The following is a 24,158-nucleotide window of genomic DNA, read 5'->3' as shown; positions in this document are numbered from 1 at the left end:
TAGTCTGTAGATTGCCCTATCCATCTGGTAGAAAGGTGTTTTTGCAAAATATTGTTTAATTTCTGAATAATAAAAATGTTTCATAGTGAGAAAGTAACTTCCAAATAGAGAATTTTCTGTGCAAGATAAAAATGAAAATAATAATGAAATATTCTAAATACCTAATGTTGCTTTTGTATTCTAAGTCTGGCAAGAGAATGAAAGTTGACACATGGAAGGATGATAAAAGAGAAATAGCCCCTAGGTTGATGGCTAGATCAGATTTTTCTGGGGGAGAATGTGCTGAATTCTAATGCAGTATATGGTTTGGGGTTACTTTCATTCAGCAACATTTAATCATGTTAAAGGCCAGAACTTGCGCTGGCTTGTGTCAAAGGCAAAGCCTGCGTACAGCAGAGATAAATCCCTTGGGCCATCCAATTTACAGCTCAAAGAAATCTCTTGTTTCTGGAAGACACTGCTTGAATTCCAAGGTACTGTGGAACTAATTTCATGTGGCTGTCTATTTATTGGGGCTTGTTTCTGAACGTACAGCCCTCCTTCCCGTGTCATAAAGCACCCTACTTTTAAAAGTGAGGTTTTCTGTTTCCAAGGGTTCATGGAAAAAGTCAAAGTCCTATCATACATATTTAATGTGTCTCCTGGAATCCTATCTGCTGAGTTTACTAAGGGAGATAAATGCAATTCAAGCATTTATTAGTTGTGTTTCTGCCTCTGTGAGCAAATCCATTCTTCAAGAAATTGAACTAATATAGAAAGGGTGTGGTGGTCTGTGATTCCAGCCGTGTTCACCTCTGTTGCAGCTGAGCAGAATTCTCTCTGGATCAGGCGTGCCTCTAGTTTCTTGTGTCATGAACTAGAAATAACTTTTACAAATAACTAATGATTAACTATTAGCTAACTAGTAGCTAATAACTAAAAACTAATTTGGAGATCTCCTATCACTAAAAATATAAAGGGATGTGTAAATTGATATGATCACCCCTTAATGATTTGCTGTCAAATATGCTGAAGACAGTTGTATAGTGTAGATTAATTTTGCTTTATCCAAAACTGCTTGTTCACGGAAAAGTGTAAATTTGTAGCACTCTTCTAAATTGCTGAAGTGCTGCTTATGTTTATTTGGAAGTAATTTGCTTAAATTTTGTTCAAATAGGAGTGGGTGTGTTTATTAGGTACAGTGAGAACCAGGGTAGTAGTTAAGGTGTTGGATTAGGAGTGGGAAGACCCAGATTCTAGTCCACCACCAGCTATAGAAGTTCATTGGGTCACTCACTTTCAGCCCAACCCAACAGCCAACCCAACCCAAGATTGTTCTTTTGGGGGGAAAATAGGAGAAGAGAGGGCAGTGTATGCCGCTTTGAGCTCCTGTTGCAGAAGGTAGGAAATAAATCAAATAAATAAATAGGGAAATGATGATATTTCTGTAGTATGCTTTCTCTTTATTTAATATATTCATCACCCTCAAAAGGCACATACTGTACACAAACAGTACAGTAGTTTTATTAAAACCACTCATTATTACAACTAATTCATTTCATAAAACCACACAGCAATAATTTGGGGGCTAGGGAAGAAATTCCCGGATATGGTAAAATCTGTCTGCAATATGTCAGACAGTGAAACTGATCATTCAGAATGTTCTTTATAGATTGGAGCATCTTGAAAATAAGCTTCAAATATAATGAGGAAGAAAACTCTTTCTGCAAGCAGTTGACACTTTTCTCTATTGTAACCTTCTCTAAACGGGTGCTGTCCAGATGAGTTGGATTTCAGTTCTCATATTCCCTGACATTTGGACTTGGACCATGTTGGCTGAGAATATTGGGAGATGCAAATCCAACACATCTGGAAGGCCACTTTGTTGCTTAGCTTGAGATGTTTGTTTGGTATTGCTAAATTTTTACGCTGTCTTCAGTCTACCAGTATTGTAGCCAATACAGCATTCTTTTTTTATAATACAGTATCAGTCCATGATCTGTTGAATTCCTCAGTGAAAATTAAAAATTAAAATTACACACCTATTTCTCAGCAGATTTCAAAAACTTGCTAGGGAAACTGAAATGTGTCAACCTGCATTTGAAAATATTTCTTATGCAGAATTCTAATTAAATTGTCAGAACAGTTTGTTTTTAACTGAATCAGGGCACATTTATAAACTATTCCCAGATGATAGAAATGGAAGAAAAAAGAAGAGGGGCTGAAGGGAGAGATAGAGAATACAATTGCATTCTTTCTACTGGAACATTCAGTATTAAAACGAAGACTAAAGCTCTAGATGACTAAGATGGATATGGAAAGGCTTAAATGAGTTCACACTGAAGAACAGAAGCATTATCTGGACCACCTTTGACTACTCTGCAAAATTTAGGCAACAGAATTATGACAGTTGTTAGAAATATAGGTTGTTAGTACCTAAATTGCATATCTAAATGAGCAATGGACTGTGTCTGTTGCTTTGGATCTTAATCAGTTCCTTCCTGCCATTTTAATTCAGATTGATTGCCCTCTTGTGTACTTCAGTGGTCTCCAGTCACCATGATCTCTCATGGAAATTATGGAAGCTTGAGTCTGACATATCTGGAAAGCACCAAGTTAGGGAATGTTTTTAGAATAATGGACTATGTTGTATTTCAGATATTTTTCTGTCTCATAGTGTCTTATTTAGCCCATCAATGCAAGGATTTCTGTTATTGCCCAACAACGTTTTTAGATGGGCTTTGCTAATTACCTTATTAACAGTGAACATTGAAAAACTGTTGGATACTGTGCATCTTGCTTTTCATTCCCCTGTGATGCCACTGTTAACAATTTTCCTTGCTGCTCCAGGATGTCTGTCTATGTGTTTATTTTATGTGTCTGCATGGATTTTACACAAACACTCTATGATACACACAATTAAGAGCCCACAAGGCTGCTTTATTACATGATGTTGTGTTATAATACCACCATCTTCATCATATTAGCTATGCCGGTGTACTTTTCTAAAATTGAATGCTGTTGTTCATCTTGTCCCATGGAGTAGAAATATATCTGTTGCAACTTGGGCCATCACATTGCTTGTGTACAGTGACAAAGCTAGTTTCCACAGTACTGTAGTTATATCAGTATTAATATGCTTAAGTGCCCTAAATTTGCAATTCTGTTGTGAGCAACAAAAAGCATAAATATTGCTAATTCAGAACAAGTAAATTTATCATGACAGATGTTAGAAAATAGGTTATTTGTCATTTTGGGTGTTCCGAATATAATCTGCTTTCCTCTTCAGTAGTTAGATAGCAATTTTATATTAAACTTTGTTTTGTTAGCCCAGTGTTTGTTAGTGCAGATCTACTCTATACAAACAGAGTATAGATTCAGATTTGAAGTAATGCTGTCATATTTGAGGAACAAAAGTGCATTACATAGGCTGATACAGCTTTAGTTAGAAAGAGACCCTCCTGCATAATGGCATGCATTGTTACTAGCTACCTTACATTCTGTGCAGTTTTGTTAAAGATGCAAATATTTAGAAGCATAGATGAAAAGTACCAAATTTAGTTAAAACACAGAATTGATTAAGAATTGTGCATTTCTTTCTTTCTCTCTCTCTCTCTTTCAACAAGAGCTACTTATGTATAAACTCTCAGAATAATTCCATTTTCCAAGTTATGGTAATAGGTATGAAAGGGCTAAGACAGCTATGGGCTGCACATCAATTTGAAATGCTTGAGGAACTTGTTTCACCCATTGATTTCCAACTGCTCTCCAGTTCAAAGAATTGCACCTATTATCTTTGAATCCACATAAATCAATTGCCAGGAATTGCTTTTTGTTTTAAAGACAGTTTACCGTGATCATTCAGAAGGCTCTTCATCACAATAGATGCTAAACGCAACATTTCCTGAATGTTTGTATCACAAGTGGTATAAATGATGCTAGAACGGGTTCATTCAAATCTGGCAATATCATCAGCTATCTATTCTGAATGGGCTCTGCAAATAGAGTTTTCCTGTAATCCAGTTGCTGCTGGATCACTCCACATCTGCTCTGTCAGCATTAATGTTTGAAGGTGCAAATATCTTTACTTAAAAGGAGCATTGGGTGAATAGCGAGTGACCGGCCACAATGTGGAACAAGTGTATGCTTTGTGTAATCACATTTTGCCTAGAATTGATATTTTTATACATGTGAAAATTAGTTTTCTAAGCAACTGAAATTTATCTTGAAATGAGTTTTTGCTGGTTTGAAAACTTTAAAAAACCCCTTACGATCAGGATTTAAATGTATTGGAGAGGGTTAATATCTTCTCTTTAGCGCTCTTATAAAGACACATGTAGATTGGAAGATATAAACTTTTATATGAATAAATTGATTTAGAGAGCATTATAAAAATAAAGACAAATATTTTCTCAAGTTTTTAACTGTGGAATGGATTTCTAGGTGTTCTTTTGGAAGGAGAGGAGGCCATCCAGTTATCCATTTGACAAGATAATTTGCAGGGATCCGGATGATTTCTGAGGGCCATTATATAGTTACACTTTCATGCCTCAAAAAGAAAGAAAAATTGCAAGTTGTTTTCTTGGCAATAGTATGAAAGTAGTTTGTCATTGTCTTCCTTTGGGTGGATATGTGAGTGTGTATGTGCATATCTTTGCAGTCTAGCTTGTAGCCCTGAGATTTTGTGGTTGTCTTCTATTCAAGATCTAATCAGATCTAACTTTACTTACTTTTTAAAATCATTTGGTTATGGCTGACTGGATGATCAGTCTGGATTTACATCAACCACATTCTTTCCACTCCAGTTTTATTCAAGTGCAGTTTTTAACAGTTAATACAAGCAGTGAGTTTCCATTCTAAAGTGTTGACCAACAGTGATGTGTTGACAAAGTTAAAACTTGGGGAAGTGCTTGGATTTCAACTGTGACCCAAATGTTTTTATCTTTGACCTTGGTTGATACATCCCTACTCTTAATTTCATTTGTCCATATGGATGTTTGTACAGCACTGCCCTGAATCAGAGCTTTCAATGAGCTATAAGTATGCAAAATATTTTTGGCAAATGAAATTAAACTTGGAATCCGAGTTATGCTTGCTAGTGGGAGGAAGAACATGCTTCTCATACATGGATAATGTTTTCTGAATTATGCAAGTGGTAAGCATTTCAAAACTGCTTGTTTTAAAAAAAAAAATTCTACAGATCTTCCTTCAGGTGACATGGCTTATTGAATAACAACTCTTAGGCAGTTGAAGAAAGTAGTGAATAATCTACAAGGGTAACTCAGCTGGGTGAGGTGCAGCTGGGACTTGCCTTCCCTTCTCACTAACACTCTGAGGAAGTCTGAAAAAACACATAGGAAGTCTGGATTTACTTTAGGTTTCTGCATTTGCATTTGCTTGGTGCTTTTGCTGTTTTGTTAATGATTTAAGTAGAAAAAATAGGCAGAAGTCAACATACTGAATGAAGAAAAATAAAGCATAATTGATACAAAAAGTGTAAAGAGATCAGGCAAGCCAGGAGTGGGAGGAACTTTTAATGTGTGGTTAGTCAGTCATCACAATTTGGAATTGGTGCCAAATAATTAATTTTTCTCATTTCCAAGTGCCAACCAGGTCAGAAATAGATATGTCTGTTTCAAGAAAAGCGTACCTCAACGAGGCTGTTAAGACAGAATAAATGCCTTGCAAGTTCATATGGGTAAGGGACAAGAGCAACTGTTTATCAAATTTCAGCTAAAACTTAAATTTGACTTAGCCTACTTTGGGATTTAATGTAGGATATCTCAAGCTGCCTCTGTTTGTCATGTTCACACTGAATAGATTTTGGAGAATTTATTCCAGTTGAAGGCACTTACAGTTTTTTTTTAAGCAGGAGAGGTCAATGGTCATCTACAGATTTTTAATTATATTTATTGTAGTACATTACATTTTAATTGATATTGTACAGTTTTTCAAATTATATTGCCAGTTTGGAAAGTAGGAAATAAGTAATTTTAAGAACATAGCTTTCTGTTGTGTATAGAATTGCTAGAAAAGATTTTCCCTTCTAAATAGGTCACTGACAATTTTTGAGTTTGGGGAATTGCACATAATGCAGATCTGAAAGCCATTAAGGTAAATTTGGTGCACTGAGATGGCTTTAAGTGGAATTAAACAGGGAAAGTCATATGGAAAACTAAAAATAAGTATTTCTTGAAATGCAATGCAGAAATGCTGCAAGGATTTTTGTGGTGGAGGGTAAAATCTTCACATGATAGAATGTACACATGATCAAAGTTAACCCTGAAATATCTGCTACTGAGGCTCCTTTTTTTTCTTTTGATTATCTTTCCATTGAATCTTTAATCTGTTACTTTAAGAAAACATTTGCAATATAATTAGGTTCCTCTATGGAAATTCTGTCTAGTATGGATAACGTTAAGTGTGACCAGTTTGTTTAAAATCTTGGATGTGAGTGCTGTAAGAATAAACGATCAGAAACGAATTTAAGTGGCTAAGGAGGTGTGGTGAATAAATTCTGAGGAGTTCTAGCTTCTTAATGGATGAGTAGTGAAAATCTGTTCTTATTTAATAGCTGAGTTGCCTTCAGCTTAGTATATAGATCTTATATGATTAATACTATTTTAATGTACAGAATTTTTATATTGGACATTAGAGAACCTTAGCATGCTGCTGTTGAATTATTATGTTACTCTAGTTTGTTTTTTGAATGACTTAGCTTGGTATTTTGTGGAAATAGCAGTAAATTCTCAGGTGGCCTTAAAACAGGTTCTTACAAGCCCATTTATCCAACCCAGAAATTACAGTGGTGTCTGTAGAATATATGATAGGATAAAGTCCTCGGTGCTATTCAGGAGGAAAAATGCTGCCTTTAAGATTATTACAGAAAATGTTAGCATTTTGGATGGCTGCAGTGTAGAAAGAGGTACAAATCATTCAGTTTAAGACCCAGTGCTTGACAGAAACTGGTAATAAGTACTGATGTCAACTGAGAATCAATCGACTACCATTGGCAATGGGGAAAAAAAGGTCAGTCCTTTTAAGTCTCCTGAAAAGACTACTTCACTCCCCAAGGTGGATGTTCATTAATTGTTTAGACCCATAGATGACAATTTCTCTTATAACCAACTGCTTTAATAAAGAGTATTGGTTTTAATTTGGGAGGAATAATATCCTGAATGCATTCTGTTTTATTCAGGCTTTTTTCTGCCTTCCATCCCTGCATCACCAGCCAAATATCTTTGATAACAAAAATTTTTTGACATACATAAGAGATGGTTTACTTAGACCTGCTTTTGGAGCAATAAACTGGTTTAATCATTTTGGATCTGCTAATGATGTACATTTCTACTTCTTGTTGGAAGAAGAAAATTACTGCATTTTCTGTGGAGCTATTTAATTTGTTTCTGATGTTCCTATGGGTCTTAACTGAGCTTTTGAATTAAATTGTGAGGATGTTTTATTTCAACGTTTCATGTATGGAGTAAAACTTGTGATTTGCTTAAAAGCAAAAACTAGTCTGATCAGTTGTGGTTGACAAGTGGTTAGCATATTGTGAACAGCTGGCTTCGACTTGCTTCTGATGCAGGTTGCCTTTTCAAACCCTTTCTCTAATTCCTTATAGAGCTTCAGAGTTGCTTGCACAGGCAAGCTCCCAGGGAGCTGACCGATACTAGAGCTAATGGAAGTCTCAATTTCCAGAATTTCCACTGGATTAAAACCACCTCCAGGGTTTACCTGCATCCTAGCCTTGCATCTTTCTACCCTACTGTTAGCTCTGGCTTACAGCAACCTCTCTTTTGCTTCTCTGCCACTACTGCAAAGATCCAGATTTCCTTCCCTGGAAGAATGAGATTGTTGGAGCATCTTACAGATGTCCCAGCAGAATTTTTGCAACCTGAGTTAAGTGTTACTTGGCTGTTTTTTCCCTTTCATCTCCATATCTCTCTCTCTCTCTCTCTCTCTCTCCCTCCCTCCCCCTCCCCCTCCCCCCCCAACCTGTAGTGGTTCTCAGCCAGTTTATTCTGTGACAAATAGAAACATTGTGGTATGGTGTGTGTATACCCCATAGCAATAACACATATTGTTTTGGGCGCTCTGAGCATACAGCAGATTCTGATTTTACTATGGGAACTTAGGCAGTTCAGTAAGTAATAGCATTGCTGATATTTAAATTGTTGAGGGGAGAGGGTTTCCATTACAAGACTGGATAACCGTTGATACAAACAGATTGTGCTTCATAAAATGAACATACTGCCTTATAACATCCCCCACCATGCACACACAATTATTTTAGAGAGCCCTTCTCCAGTCTGGAGTTCTTCAGAATTTGCAAAATATATAGGTAAAATCCATGCTGATTGGGAGTTCTGGAAATTGAAGTTTGGGTCATTTTGAGAGCACCAAGTTGGAGGTTACTTTTGTAGGGAATCAAACATAATTCTGTCTTGAAGAAATGAGGTATCTGTTGGTTCATTCTTGGCTTGCAGTTGCTAAGATTGGAATAAAAGAAATAACAGTACTGTTTTGACTGAACCCACAATCAGATCTCATAAAGTAGTCAAATTAATGTTCTTATGTTTTGGTGTTCCTGCCAAATATGTGTTATTTCTGTAAAACCAAAAGAAAAGATAAAATGCAAGATTGCATATTCTTTAGAGATGAAAAATCCAGCTCTGGACTATTTTAATGTGGTCTGGTAACTAGGATACTGGCTTTTCTTTGTGGCCAGTTGACGGCTAAACTAGATACGGTGGCAGCAGATTCCTCCATTTAAAGTTCTAGCCTAATCATGTGTAATTGAAGAGGGGATAATCCTTTCCCAACTCATTATTTAGTTTTCCGTGGTCTATCAGTTGTCAGAGAATCATAGAATTGAAAGTGGTCTTGGATATCATCCAACCAAACCTCTTTCCCGGTGTAGGAATATTGTGACTAATAAGAAGTAGCTAATGATCCTCTGCTAAATGCCTCCAGGGAAGGTGAGTGGATCATCTCCTGACAGATATTCTGTCAGCCCTTAATCTTCCCTTCTCCATGCTAAATATATTCAGCTCTTCCAACTGTTTTTGATAAAATTTAGATCCTAAATCTTTTGTTATCCTACCCATCCATCTAAGAGTTGTTTGACTTATTCAGTCTTTTTCTTAAACCGTTTCATCCAGAGCTGGACACAGTTCTCCAGTTGTAGCCTAAACCCTGTGTTACAGAATGGAACTATTGCCATGATCTGAATGCTGTGCCTCTGTTAAAGCAGCTTAAGATGGCTTTAACTTGTTTTGCAACCACATTGCACGCTGGCTGATGTTCAGCTTGTGACTAGCTAGGATACCTAGATCCTTCTCTCATAGGTATCACTGCCAAGCCAAACATCTTCTGCTTATGCAGAACTTTTAATTTCTGTTACATTTCACTGTGTTGGATTTGGCCAAGAGTCTTAGCCTGTCAAATCCATTTTGTCATCCCAACTAAACCCTGATAGCAAAAGTAGGTTCAGCTGAAGGAAAAAAGTGGAATTTAAGGGAATCTAATGTGAAGCAGGAAGGAGACATCATTCCCTTCAGCTATAAATACCTTTGTCTAAAACTCTCCTACAAACATACAGCATAATCTTAATTATTCAGCCTGTCTTCCTTTCTTCATGTAGCTACAACTTTCAAGGAATGAATGTTTTCCTTAAATTGAAAATGGACAAAATACTTCGGATAATTCAGATACAGCTAAAAACGTATTGTCACACTCATCTAATCTGGAGAACATGATTTGTTTTGGCCTTTAGTATTGACTTTGGTATATAAATGAACCCTTCATGTTCAGGGTATACTTTTAAAGGCCAGATGTTGGCAGCTAGTGGGTGTATTTGACAGAGCAGTACTAGAAATGGATTTTCTGATTAAACAAACCTTTGGTCTTATCTTTCAAAGTATTCTTTGTTTTTATTGATGTGCTTGCTCATGCATGCACAAGTATAGCCCTCTGAACTTCCTATCATGAATGTATGTTATTTGTCATTAAAGTCTAGCAAGAAAATGATTTTTAGAAGCATACAGCAAAAGTAATGGTATTGTAGTATATTGGGTGCTTGTATCAGCAAAAGGTATATGTTTTAAGGCTATTGATGATATGTTAATTGTCCATAAGGAGAGGTACTTTTATAGAGAGTCAGTCTAGAAGTTGAAGGATGAGATCCTCCTGGAGAGAATCTATGTGGTTGCTCAGAGGTGACACTGACTTGATGGCACGCAATCAATCATACATAGTTATTTTAGAACTGTTTCAAAAATAATATTTGAACACTTTAAGAAAATGTTGGTGTATAAAGACTAGGTAAACCTTCCTGGCATGTTAGTTTTCCAAAGGCGGGGAGATTTTCTTCTGGAGATAGGAAGGAAAGCTTAAGTCTTCCACACATAGATCTATGTCTTGAGGGCCATTTTACCACACTCTTTCCACTGTGAGTCTTCCTTTCATCCTTGTGAGTAATGGTGAAAGGATTCCTATTTATTCTGCAAAAAGTGCATCTTAGAATTGAACTGACTCTTCCTTTCTTCACAGCTATTTTATATAATTGCAGTTGCAGTTGCAAATGTGACATAGTTCTACTTTGTTATAGGCTGGAAGTGCTCTTTGCAGTCAAGTCATAGATGTCAGGAAAGAACCCAAATACAGCTACATCAATAACCAAAAAATATGCTTTTAAATTGTTGATTTATGTTATGGAGTAGACAGTAGTTAGATCTAGCTGAGTTTAATTATGATTGAGATTGAACATACAATTGTACTTAATTTTAGTTTGCATTCCTTAATAATTAGGAAGGTGAGGAAGAGGGTGGGAGGGATGGTGTGCTACATGGTTACTTTTGCAACATTACTCCCAATAGGACTATGAATAAAAGAAATTATGTTCTGACAACTGTTCCACTTGAACGCTTTTCAATCAGTCTCATAAATTCAGCATTTCACAATATTTCTGTTTAAAGGCAACCAGTTGAGCTTTCGGTCTGCCTCTTCTGCCATGGTCTGCGGTGTTATTGTGTCCTTCTTTCACTAATCAAAACGTCTCTCTTTGTCAAGAATAGCACCTCTGTGATAGTACTCTTTTTGCTGGAGGAGGTCCTTTATCCAATACTTTTTTAAAAGCCATAGTAAGAAACCACAAAACTGGCTGGAAAATGCTTTAAACTCAATTATGCTTTCATTGGATCACACAAGCCAAACCTCATCTGACTTTTTTAAATCCTAGAAATGGCCAATTAAAAAAAAGTTCCTAATATGATGAATGAACTATCACGATTTCTCCACATAAATGAATTAGTAGGTAAAAGCCCAGGTTTGGGGAAATATGTGCTGTGCAGTTCATGAAAATAATCAAATTTAATGCTGCTATTTGTTAATCCAGTTGTATTCTTTTCTTAGCTTTTTATAAATTGTGCCCTTGGGTGGGTAAGAGAAATCTTTTCCCAGCTTCAGTTGTTTATACTGAAACATGAGTGGAATCTGCTAACCTTTTTCTTTTTCTTGCAGTTCTTTGTGCCAAGAATCTTGCAAAGAAAGATTTCTTCAGTAAGTAACTGGAAATATCTATATACTTTTTCTTACCTCCCCACCCCATCCCTTGTGCATATTTAAGCTATTATACTGATGTTAGTCCTTTCCTTTAAATGCTGAGGGCATTTAAGGAAAGATTTTCAAGAGTCGGAAGCATAACTGTCTGAAATTTCTGTTCACCAGACCATGAAGCAGCAAGCTGTGCTCTTTTTGCTGTGAGCTACTTAAAACAGATCTTGATTCTGGCAACTGTGAGCAAATATATTTCTGTTCATGCTCACTCTCTTTCTTCTAAATTGGGAAAAGGCGCTATAAGGCATGGTAAATATCTGCTCTCATGAGATGGTAATATCACGTCACAGTGAATTAACTTGGGAATCACCATTGCATTATCAGATGTGCAGGTTCTTTTCATAGGCAGGCCTGGTGTGACAAGCTGAAAAATCATATGTTAGATACTTGAAAAAGGCTTAGCTGCATTTTTCAGAACTTCAGTGTACTTTAAAAATACCATGTCATAGAATTAGTTACTGATTGAGCTTCACAGGAAATTCTTGTTCTCCTCCAGAGGCATGCAACTTTCCTTAACTCAAGGACCACCCAAGGCTTGTACAGCACAGCAAAAGTGGATTGGATCCAACGTTGCCCTCGGTTTGGGGTCTTTGGGGGGCTCAAGGATTGGAATAAGGGCCTTAAGCCAGGAGGCCGCAAAAAGAGGTCTGATAAGCCACATCCGGTTCATGGTCCATGCTTTTTACACCCTGCTCTATACCTTCCAAAGTGAAAGAACCTTTCCTAGAGAGAAAATATTCTGTATTCCAAGCAACTGTTCAACCTTTCTTCTCATGATTACCAGGAGAGCAGCTGTTAAACACCGCTGTTCACTACTCACCTGCTGCTTTCATTGGTCTTTGTGGTGACGGGGCTGCCTTTGTTCTTTGCAGGGCTTCCTGACCCCTTTGCAAAGATTGTGGTGGATGGGTCTGGTCAGTGCCACTCCACTGACACTGTGAAGAACACCTTAGATCCCAAATGGAACCAGCATTATGATTTGTAAGTTGCCTGTTCAGCAAGGGATTCCAAGTCTCAATCCTTGTTTCTTACCTCTTCTTTATTTACATGAAATATTTATAACCTTGATCTGTACCTAGGAACTGGGCTCCAAGGTAGCTTACAACAAAAGAGAAATAACACAATAAATGCAAGTAGAAATACAAAATAAAATAAGAAAGCAGTCCCAAAAAGCACCATAAAATAACAATTCTTTCTAAGACTCTTCATAACAGCAGTGCTGATCCAGATTATTATTGAGGCAATGCCCACTCCCCAGGCATGATTATTAGTCTGTTTTGTTAGAGAATAGAGTTGTGTAATAATTTGCAAGACTTCATTTTGGGGGCTGTGAGTTGCGTTATTGGCTAGACTCCAAGGCCTTATTTTAGGTGTGCCCAAACTACTATGTCTTAATGTACTTTTGAAAGCCCCCTCAGTTTAAAACATGGCATTTTGTCTGACTTATGAGTTTCAGAAATTGAAACCTGTATCACTTTATAGAAATACTTGCATAACTACATGGCTGTTAGGAATAGAAAATGTCTCTTGTCCTATGTAGTAATAGTACAAAAATGTGCATTGATGGAATAACTCCAATTTTAAGGAAAAGCAGTCTTTCCATAGTCTGATGGGCTCTGCGCTTTGTAGTTTATAATAAGATGGTCTGTAATTAGCAAATGTTTGTGCATTATCTATTTAACATGCTGTGCAAAATTACAGTAATCTAATGATTAGTTACATGTTTCTCTCATTTGATAAAGTGGTAGTGTAACCAAAGCATTATTGAAATGAGTTCAATGTTCACAAATGGGAAAGTTGTACTGTAGCAGAGAATGAGCCTCCATTAAATATCATCTTCAAACTGATTATTCTAGATACGTTGGAAAGTCAGATTCTATCACCATCAGTGTCTGGAACCATAAGAAAATTCACAAAAAACAGGGAGCTGGCTTCCTGGGATGTGTCCGACTTCTTTCTAATGCCATCAGCAGGCTAAAAGATACAGGATGTAAGCATGTCTTTCTTACCAAATGTTTTCTGAGTTTGGCAGTATTTTGCGTCTACATTCTGAACATTGAATCCCAGTTGTATACATCCTTGGGTGAATTTTTTCCCCTCTTTGTTTCAGACCAGCGTTTGGATCTATGCAAACTAAATCCCACAGACACTGATGCAGTACGAGGCCAGATAGTGGGTAAGAAGACATTTTTGTCTGCACAGATAACAAAAATATAGCTGTTTTGTTCAGCTCTGGATAAAATGGAGGCACTCAGATCACAGAATATCTGGGGAATGGATGTTATGTTCAGCTTTCAGGATTGTTTATTGCAACCACAACCCAATGGGAGGAAATTAAGGCAGATCAGTCTAACTCCCTCCTTTCTTAGTTTTGCATGTGTTCATTCACAAATCTGTTCCGTCCTATTTTTGCATCAGTTGTGTTTTTTTTTAAAAAAAAAACACATTTTAACATGTACTTTTTAATAAAGTACATACATTTTACCTAAAACATTCTGATACATTTTTTTAGAAGCCTTTAGAGACTGACTATAGAACCATACATGCTTAATGTTATTTGTTCCATTTTTTGTTCAAGTTTTAAAAAGTACTATATTTCCTTACTACTATTTGGTGTCTTTAGCTGCCTGCAGCCCATGAGGATTGGGACAGTAGATAAATTGCATAAGCAAAATATAAAAATTGGTAGGAGTGCATAAAGGGTTAAATGTCTTCTAATTCACATATTACGCCAGGAAATCAGGGTAGTTCATTTTGAAAAGTGTATTCCACTGACTTTTAGGGATCCTCCTTGGAGCAGAGTTCCATGCTGGGAGACACTTGATAGCAGAGTTATTAAAAAATGGAACAGATTACCCTGGGAAGCTGGACAGCCATTGGAGGCCTTGTACTTAGCAGCTTTGCTGGGAATTCTAGGAATTGTAATCCAATGTACATAGAGGGTGGCAGGTTGGGAATGCTGAACAATGGCCCCAGGATGCATTTCTTCATTAACAGTGCTACAGTTCTAAAATTATTTCCAGATATGGAAGCTTACAGGTAGTCCTCATTTAGTGACCACAATTGGGACTGTCAATGTGGTTGTTAAATGAAGCGATTGCTAAGTGAAACTGTGACTCTGCAAATAAATACAGAATAGTTAATGTAAGCAGAATATCCTTACCAAAGTTTAGTAAGACTGTAGTTTGTAAATTTTCTAAAGGAAGCTGATGTTTAGTTGCCTTGAGGTTGTCGTTGTGGCTACAGGGATGACATGATAACTTCTTTCTGTGAAGTAAAAAATGCAGAGGTGGTAAAAAATGACTTCCGTTTTAGAGTGCCATCTAGTGTGACAAATTTGGTATCCTCACTCTTGTCAAGAAAAAGAGAATTTTGCAATTGCATGTTAATATGGAAGGCCTTGTGTTTTTTAGCTAAAGTATTATACATTGGAAACAGACTTTAGTCTAAATTATTGTGCAGTGGGTGCTTGGTTGATTGTTTTTAATTGACAGTGGTCTTAATTCCTGAAATATTAAGGATGCATTTGGAAGAGAGGGCTTACTGTATTATTTTTTTTTCCTTTTTGTCATTAAAGATTGATTGAATTAGTAGAATATGGAAATGCATTGCCTGTTAAGACACAAGCTACTGCAGCAAAGTATCCAGACTTGCCTTCGTAAGAGGAACTCTGCATGTGGATCATGGCCAAATACTTGAGAGTATTAAAAAAAAAATGTACAAAAATGCTTGCCACATCAAGTTAAAGCACTCCCCAAGATGCTCTTGCATTTTCGTTGCTGTACTTTGTTTGCAAACGGAAGCTTTGAATGTGAATTTTTGTTTCCCTTCTTCTCATTCCAGTCAGCCTACAGACACGAGACAGGATAGGCACAGGAGGGTCTGTGGTGGACTGCAGGGGGCTATTGGAGAATGAAGGGTAGGTATCCTGTCTTCTGATCAGTCTATGAATCTCTTCCCGTTACTGCTGCATCATTAAATGCATTCATGAGAACATTCTCTTTTCTGGAGATGCATTAAGCCAAATATTACACAAGATTCTAAAACGAAACTATTTCACTTAGGTGCAAAACAAGGTAGAATGTGCTCAGCTGGTAACTCCTGCTACATCTCTGCTTGAAATATGATTTCATCCGGCCCAAGAGTCAGATGAGCAGTGCATCCCCTGAATACAGAGATCTGCTTGTGCCTTGCATTGTGACACACAGATCACTGTCTCTTCTCTTCTCTTCTCTTCTCTTCTCTTCTCTTCTCTTCTCTTCTCTTCTCTTCTCTTCTCTTCTCTTCTCTTCTCTTCTCTTCTCTTCTCTTCTCTTCTCTTCTCTCCCCCCCTCCCCCAAAAAGACTGTGCTAGTGTTGACTAGCAGAGAGCTAGGATTAGCTATTGGGCCAAAACGCAGTTGTAGCAAAGAAAGAGGGCCAAAAAGTGAGAGAGCTTTCCCTCAGCACTTTATCATAATTAAGTGACTCACTGGAGGAAATCTGGTCGTTTAAGAGATAAATGCAAATTTAGTCTTCGGCGCACGTCCCCCGCCCCCTGCAAAAATCTCACAGTTGAGAGCCAGATGAGTTTTGTCTTTCAAGACATTTTTGTTGGTTCACGGGCCACGAGAGTGAGGTCTTCTTGGAAAGGCTGGGCCCATTCCCCTAAAGAGAATTCTTCCAACGTTTCCTTAGGTTTGTGTGAAAATCTGTTCACTGAATGAGCTTCCCTACTTTCAGAACGGTTTATGAAGACTCAGGACCTGGGAGGCCCCTGAGCTGCTACATGGAAGAGCCAGCCCCATATACGGACAGCACAGGAGCTGCTGGTGGAGGGAACTGTAGATTTGTGGAATCCCCTGGCCAGGATCAGACGTTGCAGGTCCAGCGATTGCGGGGTCCTGATGTAAGAAGCCATGTCCAGACACCCCAAAATAGGCCCCATGGCCATCAGTCACCATCACCAGACCTGCCTGAAGGCTATGGTGAGTTTGAGTAGGGTTGCTACCCGTTCCTATCCTGGGAATCCCAAGGCAAGGCCGAATGATGGGGTGTTGGGGAGAGGCCTGTATGTCCTGTCGTGTGCCCAGAAATGGCACAGCCTCATTTTGTGGACTTCTCTTGTATGGGATTTTTCACTGGGAACTGTAGCTCTAAGTTTCACCCGCCCCCCCGAGATGTTTATGTTTATTGATGTGTGATTGGCTTTTGTCTAAGAGGCAGAATAAGTGGGAGGGTTTTTCCGGGAGCTGGCCAGATGGTAGTTTAACATGGTCAGTGTTGTATTTCTCAAATGACTATATCAGTATTTTGCAGCTGGACTGTTCACATGGCATATTGGCAAGCAAATATTAAAACCAGATTGTCGTGATAGTTGGGAGGGAACAAGGCAAATATTTTGCAGCTCCTAAAACAGCTGCGCAATAAAATATAAATAACAAACAAAAAAGACCATATATTGCTCCAATAGAGCACCAGTTTTCTGAATGAGCAATAAATAAAAACGAGGAAACTGTGATACGCTTCTTCTTGGTGTTGCTGTTCTCCTGCCCTAACAATGACAAACTGTCCTTCAAAAGTAAGAAAAGCAGATGAACCACTGCCTTAAGCTTTAGCTCACTCTTGCTTGGTCTGGCTTTAGCCACAAGGCTTTGTATGGGATTTGGATTTAGTGTCTTTTTTCCTTTTCTGTCTCTTTAGAGCAAAGGACAACAGTACAGGGACAAGTTTACTTTTTGCATACACAAACTGGGGTTAGCACCTGGCACGATCCCAGGATACCAAGGTAGGTGGATTCGCCTCTTTGGAGTTCATTTGGATTTTGGCAGGAAGTTAAATGGCACGGCCTTGGCTTTGGAATGTCATTCCCTCTCCATGGATGCTTTTTAGTGCCTTTGGATCCTAAGATTTCGAGATTTGAAAATGTATCTCTTTTCTGTAGACATGCTCAAATAATTTAGGATAATGTTGGTGTTGAGCTAAACCTGGTTCCTCTTCCTTTTTTTTTTTTTTTTGCAGAGACCTTAACAGTGTGAATTGTGATGAACTTGGACCTCTACCTCCAGGCTGGGAGGTTAGAAGTACAGTATCAGGAAGAATATATTTTGTAGATCATAATAACAGGACCACACAGTTCACAGACCCAAGACTGCATCACATAATGAAGTACGCCACCACTAAGTTGCTGCTTGATTTTGAGGCTGAGAATTAGAACAAGATTAGTCCTGTCAGGACCCTGTAAATACTATGCAGGGAGCTAGTGCAGTAGTAAGGTGCATGAGGAAGTATCATTTCAATATGTTTTGGGAGCCCTAAAAACAGATTCCGTTAAGCAAATGTTGAACCATGAATGACAGGGAAGGTGCGTTGAAACCTTTTTACAGCAGGTTGTTCCCACTTCGAATGCTGCAGTACGAGTCAGTCTTATTGTGGAATAATTGAACTACCTTTTAAAGGGTGCCACCAAGGATGCTAGGCCTGCTGCAGCAGGTGATACGGCTTCCCCTATGAAGCTTATTAGATGTTTGGATCATCACTGTCATTTTGTAATTCTTTTGGTGGGGAATTGCAGGGTCAACCCATCTAGAAGGTGCCACGTTGCTTGAAAGAAATGAAAAATCTGTCTGATTGTCTTTGGTGAACTGTTGCTGTCAAGAAACGAATCTCTCTCCCCTCCCGTTATCACCTTTAAAGCCCTATGTGGCACGAGACCAGGTTATTTGCAGGACCATGTCTCCCTGAGAGTATCTGCCTGTCCTACCAGATGGGATAGGGTAGGCATGCTCCAGTTCCCTTCCCTGAAATGTTGCCATCTAGTGGGACCTCCAAAGCGTGCCTTTTCCGTGGCTGCCTCTACCTTATGGAACACCCTCCCCCCCTGCAATCCAGCAGACCCTCACCCTTTTAGCCTTTTGGAAGGCCATCAGGACCTGGCTTTTTATCCAGGCTCTGGGGTAGAGTGAGGATGTCTGGAGCTGGTTGTGGGGCACCCCAAAGGGATGATTGAGGCCTGGAGTTTGGGTTGTGTTTTATGGTTTTTAGAGGTCAGGATTTTATTGTTGTTGTTGTGAGCCATCCAGAGTTGTGTTTTTAGATGGTGGCCGTAGAAATCTTTTAAATAAGCACACACACACACTACCATTGCCTTATTCTTCCTTTTCTGTTTTTGAAAGTAATGTCTTGTCTTCCTTTCCTTCCCCACTTAAGCCACCAATGCCAACTAAAAGAACCCAACCAGCCTTTGCAAGGACCAAATGAGGGGTCGCTGGAAGACAGCGAGGAGTTGCCTGCTCAGAGATACGAGCGTGACTTGGTGCAGAAGCTGAAGGTCCTCCGTCATGAACTCTCCCTCCAGCAACCCCAAGCTGGTCACTGCCGCATTGAAGTATCGAGGGAAGAAATATTTGAGGTATGTAAATGTGAGCTTAGGTGAAAAGGATCTGGATTTCATCTGTAGGCAGTAAGATGCACTCCGTTCCTGCCAGGCCTAAATGTATAAGAAAGCTGTTGGTGTTTTTCAGGTCCAAGCTAGAAACTGGTGGATCTGATATGTCCAAGTACTTGGTGTTTTCATTTATTTGTGATTTGCCTTTCCAGTGGACCAGTGCAGTAACTGCAACGCACCTCTGATAGCTAAGAATATCAGTTTGGTTCATAAAAGGCAGTCTGCCCCAGTTTTACACCATGCCAGTTCCCCAAGATGCTCAAGCAACTTGTTGAGTATCAAGAACAAAACCACGTTTAGATAAGGAATAGCTGAAAGGTTCTCCTTTTTCTCGAATATTAGGTAGAAAAGAGATGCGTGGAGTTCAGCTGCTTTGGGTAAAATAATGTTTTTGTTTTTGAAAAAATCATGCTTCTGTTTCTGTATGTAGGAATCTTACCGTCAGATAATGAAGATGAGGCCAAAAGATCTGAAGAAGAGACTGATGGTGAAATTTCGGGGAGAAGAAGGCTTAGATTATGGTGGAGTGGCAAGGTAAATGCCAGGATCCTAAAGGGGCTTGTATGGAGCGAAGGGTACCTTGACAGGGAGCTCCAGATATTGCAGTTATAAATACAAGAAATCATGGTGGCTCCAATGAAAAATGGCTGCTTTGGAAGGTAGTGGTTTAATATTAATGAAAAAGGTTTACCAAGTACCTGGGTCCTCCTTTCCCTCTGGCATAGCTTTTAGAAGACATCAGAATCAACCACTTCTTTTTTGGAATAATTGCAGTTTAACAAGATGTCCAAAAGCCCCTCTGTGATTAAAACAGAGTTGACTGAAACATACCAGTTTTTATTCATTCAGATTGGCTTGTTGAGTAAATCATAATTACAGCTAAGTGTATTACACCTATGAGCTAAACAAGCCACACCTATCTTAAGATAGACATAAAGGTTTCTAAGAGTTTGCAGCAGGGAAGGAGGAACACATGACCCTAAGACTCCCCAGGCTATTCCTTATAATGCTGTCCTGTGATTTACCTTAGTATGAATGCAGGTATAGCATCCCTGAGATTCATGTAGTTGTAATAATAGCAATCGTGTTTAAGCAGACAAAGGCTGACTGTACATCGGAATCAGTTCAGTGGGGTACACACAAAGACAGGTTCTTCCTGTCTCCTGATCCACCTGCTTTGGGGGTTCTCACCCAAGAATGTGGCTGTATTTCTTCCTGGCATCCTGTTGTAATGCTGATCACTCTCTTGCCTCAAGCTCCCATTTCCTGGGTTTGGCAGCTGAATCCATCAGCAACTAAATTGCCACTAAAAAACCTTTTTCTTTCTTTCTTTCTTTCTTTCTTTCTTTCTTTCTTTCTTTCTTTCTTTCTTTCTTTCTTTCTTTCTTTCTTTCTTTCTTTCTTTCTTTCTTTCTTTCTTTCTTTCTTTCTTTCTTTCTTTCTTTCTTTCTTTCTTTCTTTCTTTCTTTCTTTCTTTCTTTCTTTCTTTCTTTTTTTGTGGTTCCTTTTGTCTAACTGTACTGATAATGTTCTTTAATTTTATTCTCCAGTCTGGGAGTTCTCTCCTTTTGACCTCTCCCTTGTCATCACCGCTGTCTTGCAAGAGTTTCAGTGTTTCTTTATCTTGTCTGCACTTTAATACTGTCTAGACAAATGCTGAATCCTCTAACGTGCCTTAACCAGATGTCTCCGTTTGGTTTGGGGTGGGGTAGGCAGAAGATCCCCATTATGCAATTAAGCTACTCTCTTATCTCAGGTATTTAGCTCATCACATACCATGACCATCTACCTTCCCACAAAAAGGAATCATCACAGTTCTTTAAAAAAAAAACCAAACTTCCTATAAAAGATAGCTGTTGTTATTAGTTTATTTTATTTGTTTAAATTTATGGGCCACCCAACTGCAGTGGACTCTGAATGGCATACAAAAATAGGGAAACCCCCCCCCACATAAAAACGGCTAAAAAAAATTAAATCAGACAACCCAGACTAAAATGATCTAATGAACAACAAAATCAACAAAACAAAACAGGGGCCATTAAAGAAATAATAAACATCACCCCGGGCCTGGAACAAAAGCCAGATTTTCAAAGCTTTCTGGAACCCTAGGAGAGGGGGCACCATCCTGATCTTTGGAGGAGTGCTGTCCCAGAGGGTGGGGGCCGCAACAGAGAAGGCAGCTTGCTAGGTCCCACAAGATGTCAGTGTTTAATGGAGGGGACCTGGAGCACGCCCACTCTGCTGGAACATATTGGGTGGGCTGAAACAATTGGAGTCAAGCAGCATCTCAGATATCCAGGCCCTCTGCCCTGCAATTATTCCTTCCTTTAACCATTCTTCTTTTGGTCTTATTTTTCCGAACTATAGCATTTACAAGAGTAAATAATATGAATAAAGAGCACTGGATGTGTCAGATTAATAGTACAGATTATTATTGGGGACAATTTTTTATTTTTTAAACTAATCCTTGAGTAAAGCTTGTAATTTTTTCAGACTCTCATTTTTTTAAAAAAGGTAATTGGTTTTTTATGGTCTCTTCTTACAGTGTTTCCTGTTGAATACCCTTCCTTAATATAGGAAGGAGGAATCAGAAAAGCTGACAGTGTTGCGATTAGACACTGATCCACAATATTTTTCTTACATTTTGGCAATCTTGCTAGCTGTATATGTAGTCAGCCTTTTTCAGAAGTGTCTTACGCTGTCGCATAGACCAGTGTTTCTCAACCTCAGCAACTTTAAGCTGTGTGGACTTCAACTTCCAGAATTCCATAGTCAGCATGTGTGGCTGGGGAATTCTGGGAGTTGAAGTCCATACATCTTAAAGCTGCTGAGGTTGAGAAACACTGTCATAGACCATCACCAAGTCATGGAAACTAATCCAGTTTCTGAAGTGGGGTAAACTTTAACCTTCATTTCTCCCCCCACTCCATCTCTTCTAATCTTGTTAAAAATTATGTCTGGCAGGGAATGGCTGTACCTTCTGTGCCATGAAATGCTAAATCCATATTATGGGCTTTTCCAATACTCAACTGATAACATTTACACGCTGCAAATAAATCCAGATTCCTCCATCAACCCTGTAAGTATTCTAAAAGCCAAGGATCTGTTTGTGTTATTTGAAGATGTATGTTAGAAGGAGCAACCATCTCTGAAACCAGGGGAACTGTATTGGGCAAAGTTCAATGATCAGTTCTCAGCATTATATTATTTATTTTATTTATTTATCAAGTTTATGTGGTCGCTCATCTCACAAAAAGTGACTCTGGGTAGCATACAACACTTAATGCTTGTTTTTATATTTTTATTGCTTTAATTATTTAAAAATGTAAAAAAAAAAAAGCACAAGGCACAGAGGTTGAATGTTAACCACAGTTAACCACATATTACAGTAGAGACTATAGCTTCCTGTGCTAGGTAGCAAAGCCCTTTTGAATTGGAGAAATTTCAGAGCAGTTTGAAAGGTGGCGTAGATGAAAAGTGGTGTAGAGTAGGGGATTCATAATGGTGCTCACAAGGCCCCCAGATTAAAAGAAATACATTTTAATGTCTCTAAGCTCTTGAGGTGGTCAAATTCCCCAAGATTAGTACTCTTGCGTGAGTTCTTTCGAGACCACACAGATGAAATCTTGTGGAATTTGGACCCTTTGACGTTTTAAATTTAAATTAACGTTTCATGTTGGGGCGGAGCACTGCCTGTAAAGGTTGCCAATCCCTGCATTTTTTCTCCTGTTCAGAATCTAAATAAGGTCAAACAGTTCACTGAGAATAAGGCAAATGCTTTTGAGTGCTTCTAAGTAGGCCTTTGGTCTTGAACTGTAAACTCTGTGCAGATATTGAAACTCTGCATAAAACAACGGACTTTGGCAGCTCCCTCACGTTTGCACAGCTGGCATCTTTTTAATTTGATTTTCTGTACATTCTGCAAACCGATTAATGTCTATTTTATCTTTACGCAAGAAGGTTGCTCTTTGACATCCTCGAGAAACCCCATGCATTGAAAAAGTGCAAAAATGAAAACAGTCCAGTTGAGGACTGTGTATAATCAATGGTTGCCATCATGTGTGAGGAGATTTGAGTGAAGTGAAGTTGTGAATGAAGATTGGTTAGAGATGTACCGGCACTGTGATCTTCCCAAGGAGCGCTTCACTTTAATTGTTGAGTTTGCTTTGCTTGAGTTTGCCCTCCAGTAGTAACTACCATCTCTTTTAACCTGGCATTTAAGATGAATCACTCTGCTTCTGGCTAAACACTTGCTGACATCAAGCCCCAAGGACAGGAGGCTAAGGAGATGCTAGGTGACTCTTCAGTGAGACATAAGGATTGTTCCAACTTCTTACAAGTGGCTGATTAGTGAAAAACTATCTCAGTGTCTCTCAGCCTCAGCAACTTTAAGACATGTGGACTTCAATTCCTAGAATTCCCCAGCCAGCATGTGTGGCTGGGGAATTCTGGGAGTTGAAGTCCACACATCTTAAAGCTGTTGAGGTTGAGAAACGCAGGTCTACCTATAGTGTAAAAACATAATTGTACTGAATGAAATAGCATAAATACTGCATTCAGAGGGTGTTGATGCTTCTCAGCCAGAGGATTTGTGATAATGAAATGAAACCTTTATTACACTAACTAAAGTCTGGCAACAAGCAACTGTGGAGCCCCAAGATGTCAGGTGCAGGCATCTCTTCCAGCGAATGAAGTCTTGTGGTTTGGCATGTCTTTCAGGATCATCTGTCTTACTTCCACTTTGTCGGTCGAATAATGGGGCTGGCGGTATTCCATGGGCACTACATCAACGGGGGTTTCACAGTTCCTTTCTACAAACAGCTGTTGGGCAAACCCATCCAGTTATCTGACCTGGAATCCGTTGATCCAGAGCTACATAAGAGCTTAGTTTGGATTTTGTAAGTATTCCGTCCAATAATATATAATGTTTTGACTGGACCAGGAGGACCAGCTCCATTGAAAAAGCTTCCGTAACCTTGATCACTGGTGCCTACATAGATCTTAAAGCTGCTTTAGGGAAGGTAGGTACTTAAGGGTTTCCAAAAGTGCCCAGCAAAAAGTTGGAATAACTTTTATAAACAATCAGCAGTGAGACTTCTGGATAACTGTTTGATAGGGGGAAATAGTCCTTTAA

At 38.7% G+C, this 24,158-nt stretch overlaps 1 protein-coding gene across 3 annotated transcripts in view; it reads left to right on the top strand.

Moving 5' to 3' along the window:
* SMURF1 (SMAD specific E3 ubiquitin protein ligase 1) overlaps window positions 1–24,158 on the top strand; it is a 38,979-nt gene that overhangs the window by 6,238 nt on the left and 8,583 nt on the right. For all 3 annotated transcript variants that reach the window (XR_015797416.1, XM_088148021.1, XM_088148020.1), the window contains exons 2-13: window positions 11,503–11,541; window positions 12,471–12,579; window positions 13,455–13,588; window positions 13,709–13,774; window positions 15,442–15,517; window positions 16,321–16,565; window positions 17,281–17,365; window positions 17,599–17,745; window positions 18,787–18,988; window positions 19,455–19,558; window positions 21,989–22,103; window positions 23,744–23,922. Coding sequence is in view for 2 of the 3 variants with exons in the window: in XM_088148021.1 (XP_088004147.1) it covers window positions 11,503–11,541; window positions 12,471–12,579; window positions 13,455–13,588; window positions 13,709–13,774; window positions 15,442–15,517; window positions 16,321–16,565; window positions 17,281–17,365; window positions 17,599–17,745; window positions 18,787–18,988; window positions 19,455–19,558; window positions 21,989–22,103; window positions 23,744–23,922 (1,501 nt within the window). In the remaining variant the exon portion in view is untranslated. The remainder of the gene's footprint in view (window positions 1–11,502; window positions 11,542–12,470; window positions 12,580–13,454; window positions 13,589–13,708; window positions 13,775–15,441; window positions 15,518–16,320; window positions 16,566–17,280; window positions 17,366–17,598; window positions 17,746–18,786; window positions 18,989–19,454; window positions 19,559–21,988; window positions 22,104–23,743; window positions 23,923–24,158) is intronic.

The sequence above is a fragment of the Python bivittatus genome, unplaced genomic scaffold, assembly GCF_059951505.1.
Source record: "Python bivittatus isolate LINGU-HERP-01145 unplaced genomic scaffold, Pbiv_v1 ctg000560_np1212, whole genome shotgun sequence".
Lineage (NCBI taxonomy): Eukaryota > Metazoa > Chordata > Lepidosauria > Squamata > Pythonidae > Python > Python bivittatus.
The sequence above is the reverse complement of the archived record's forward strand: the minus strand, read 5'-3'. Positions and strand labels throughout refer to the sequence as shown.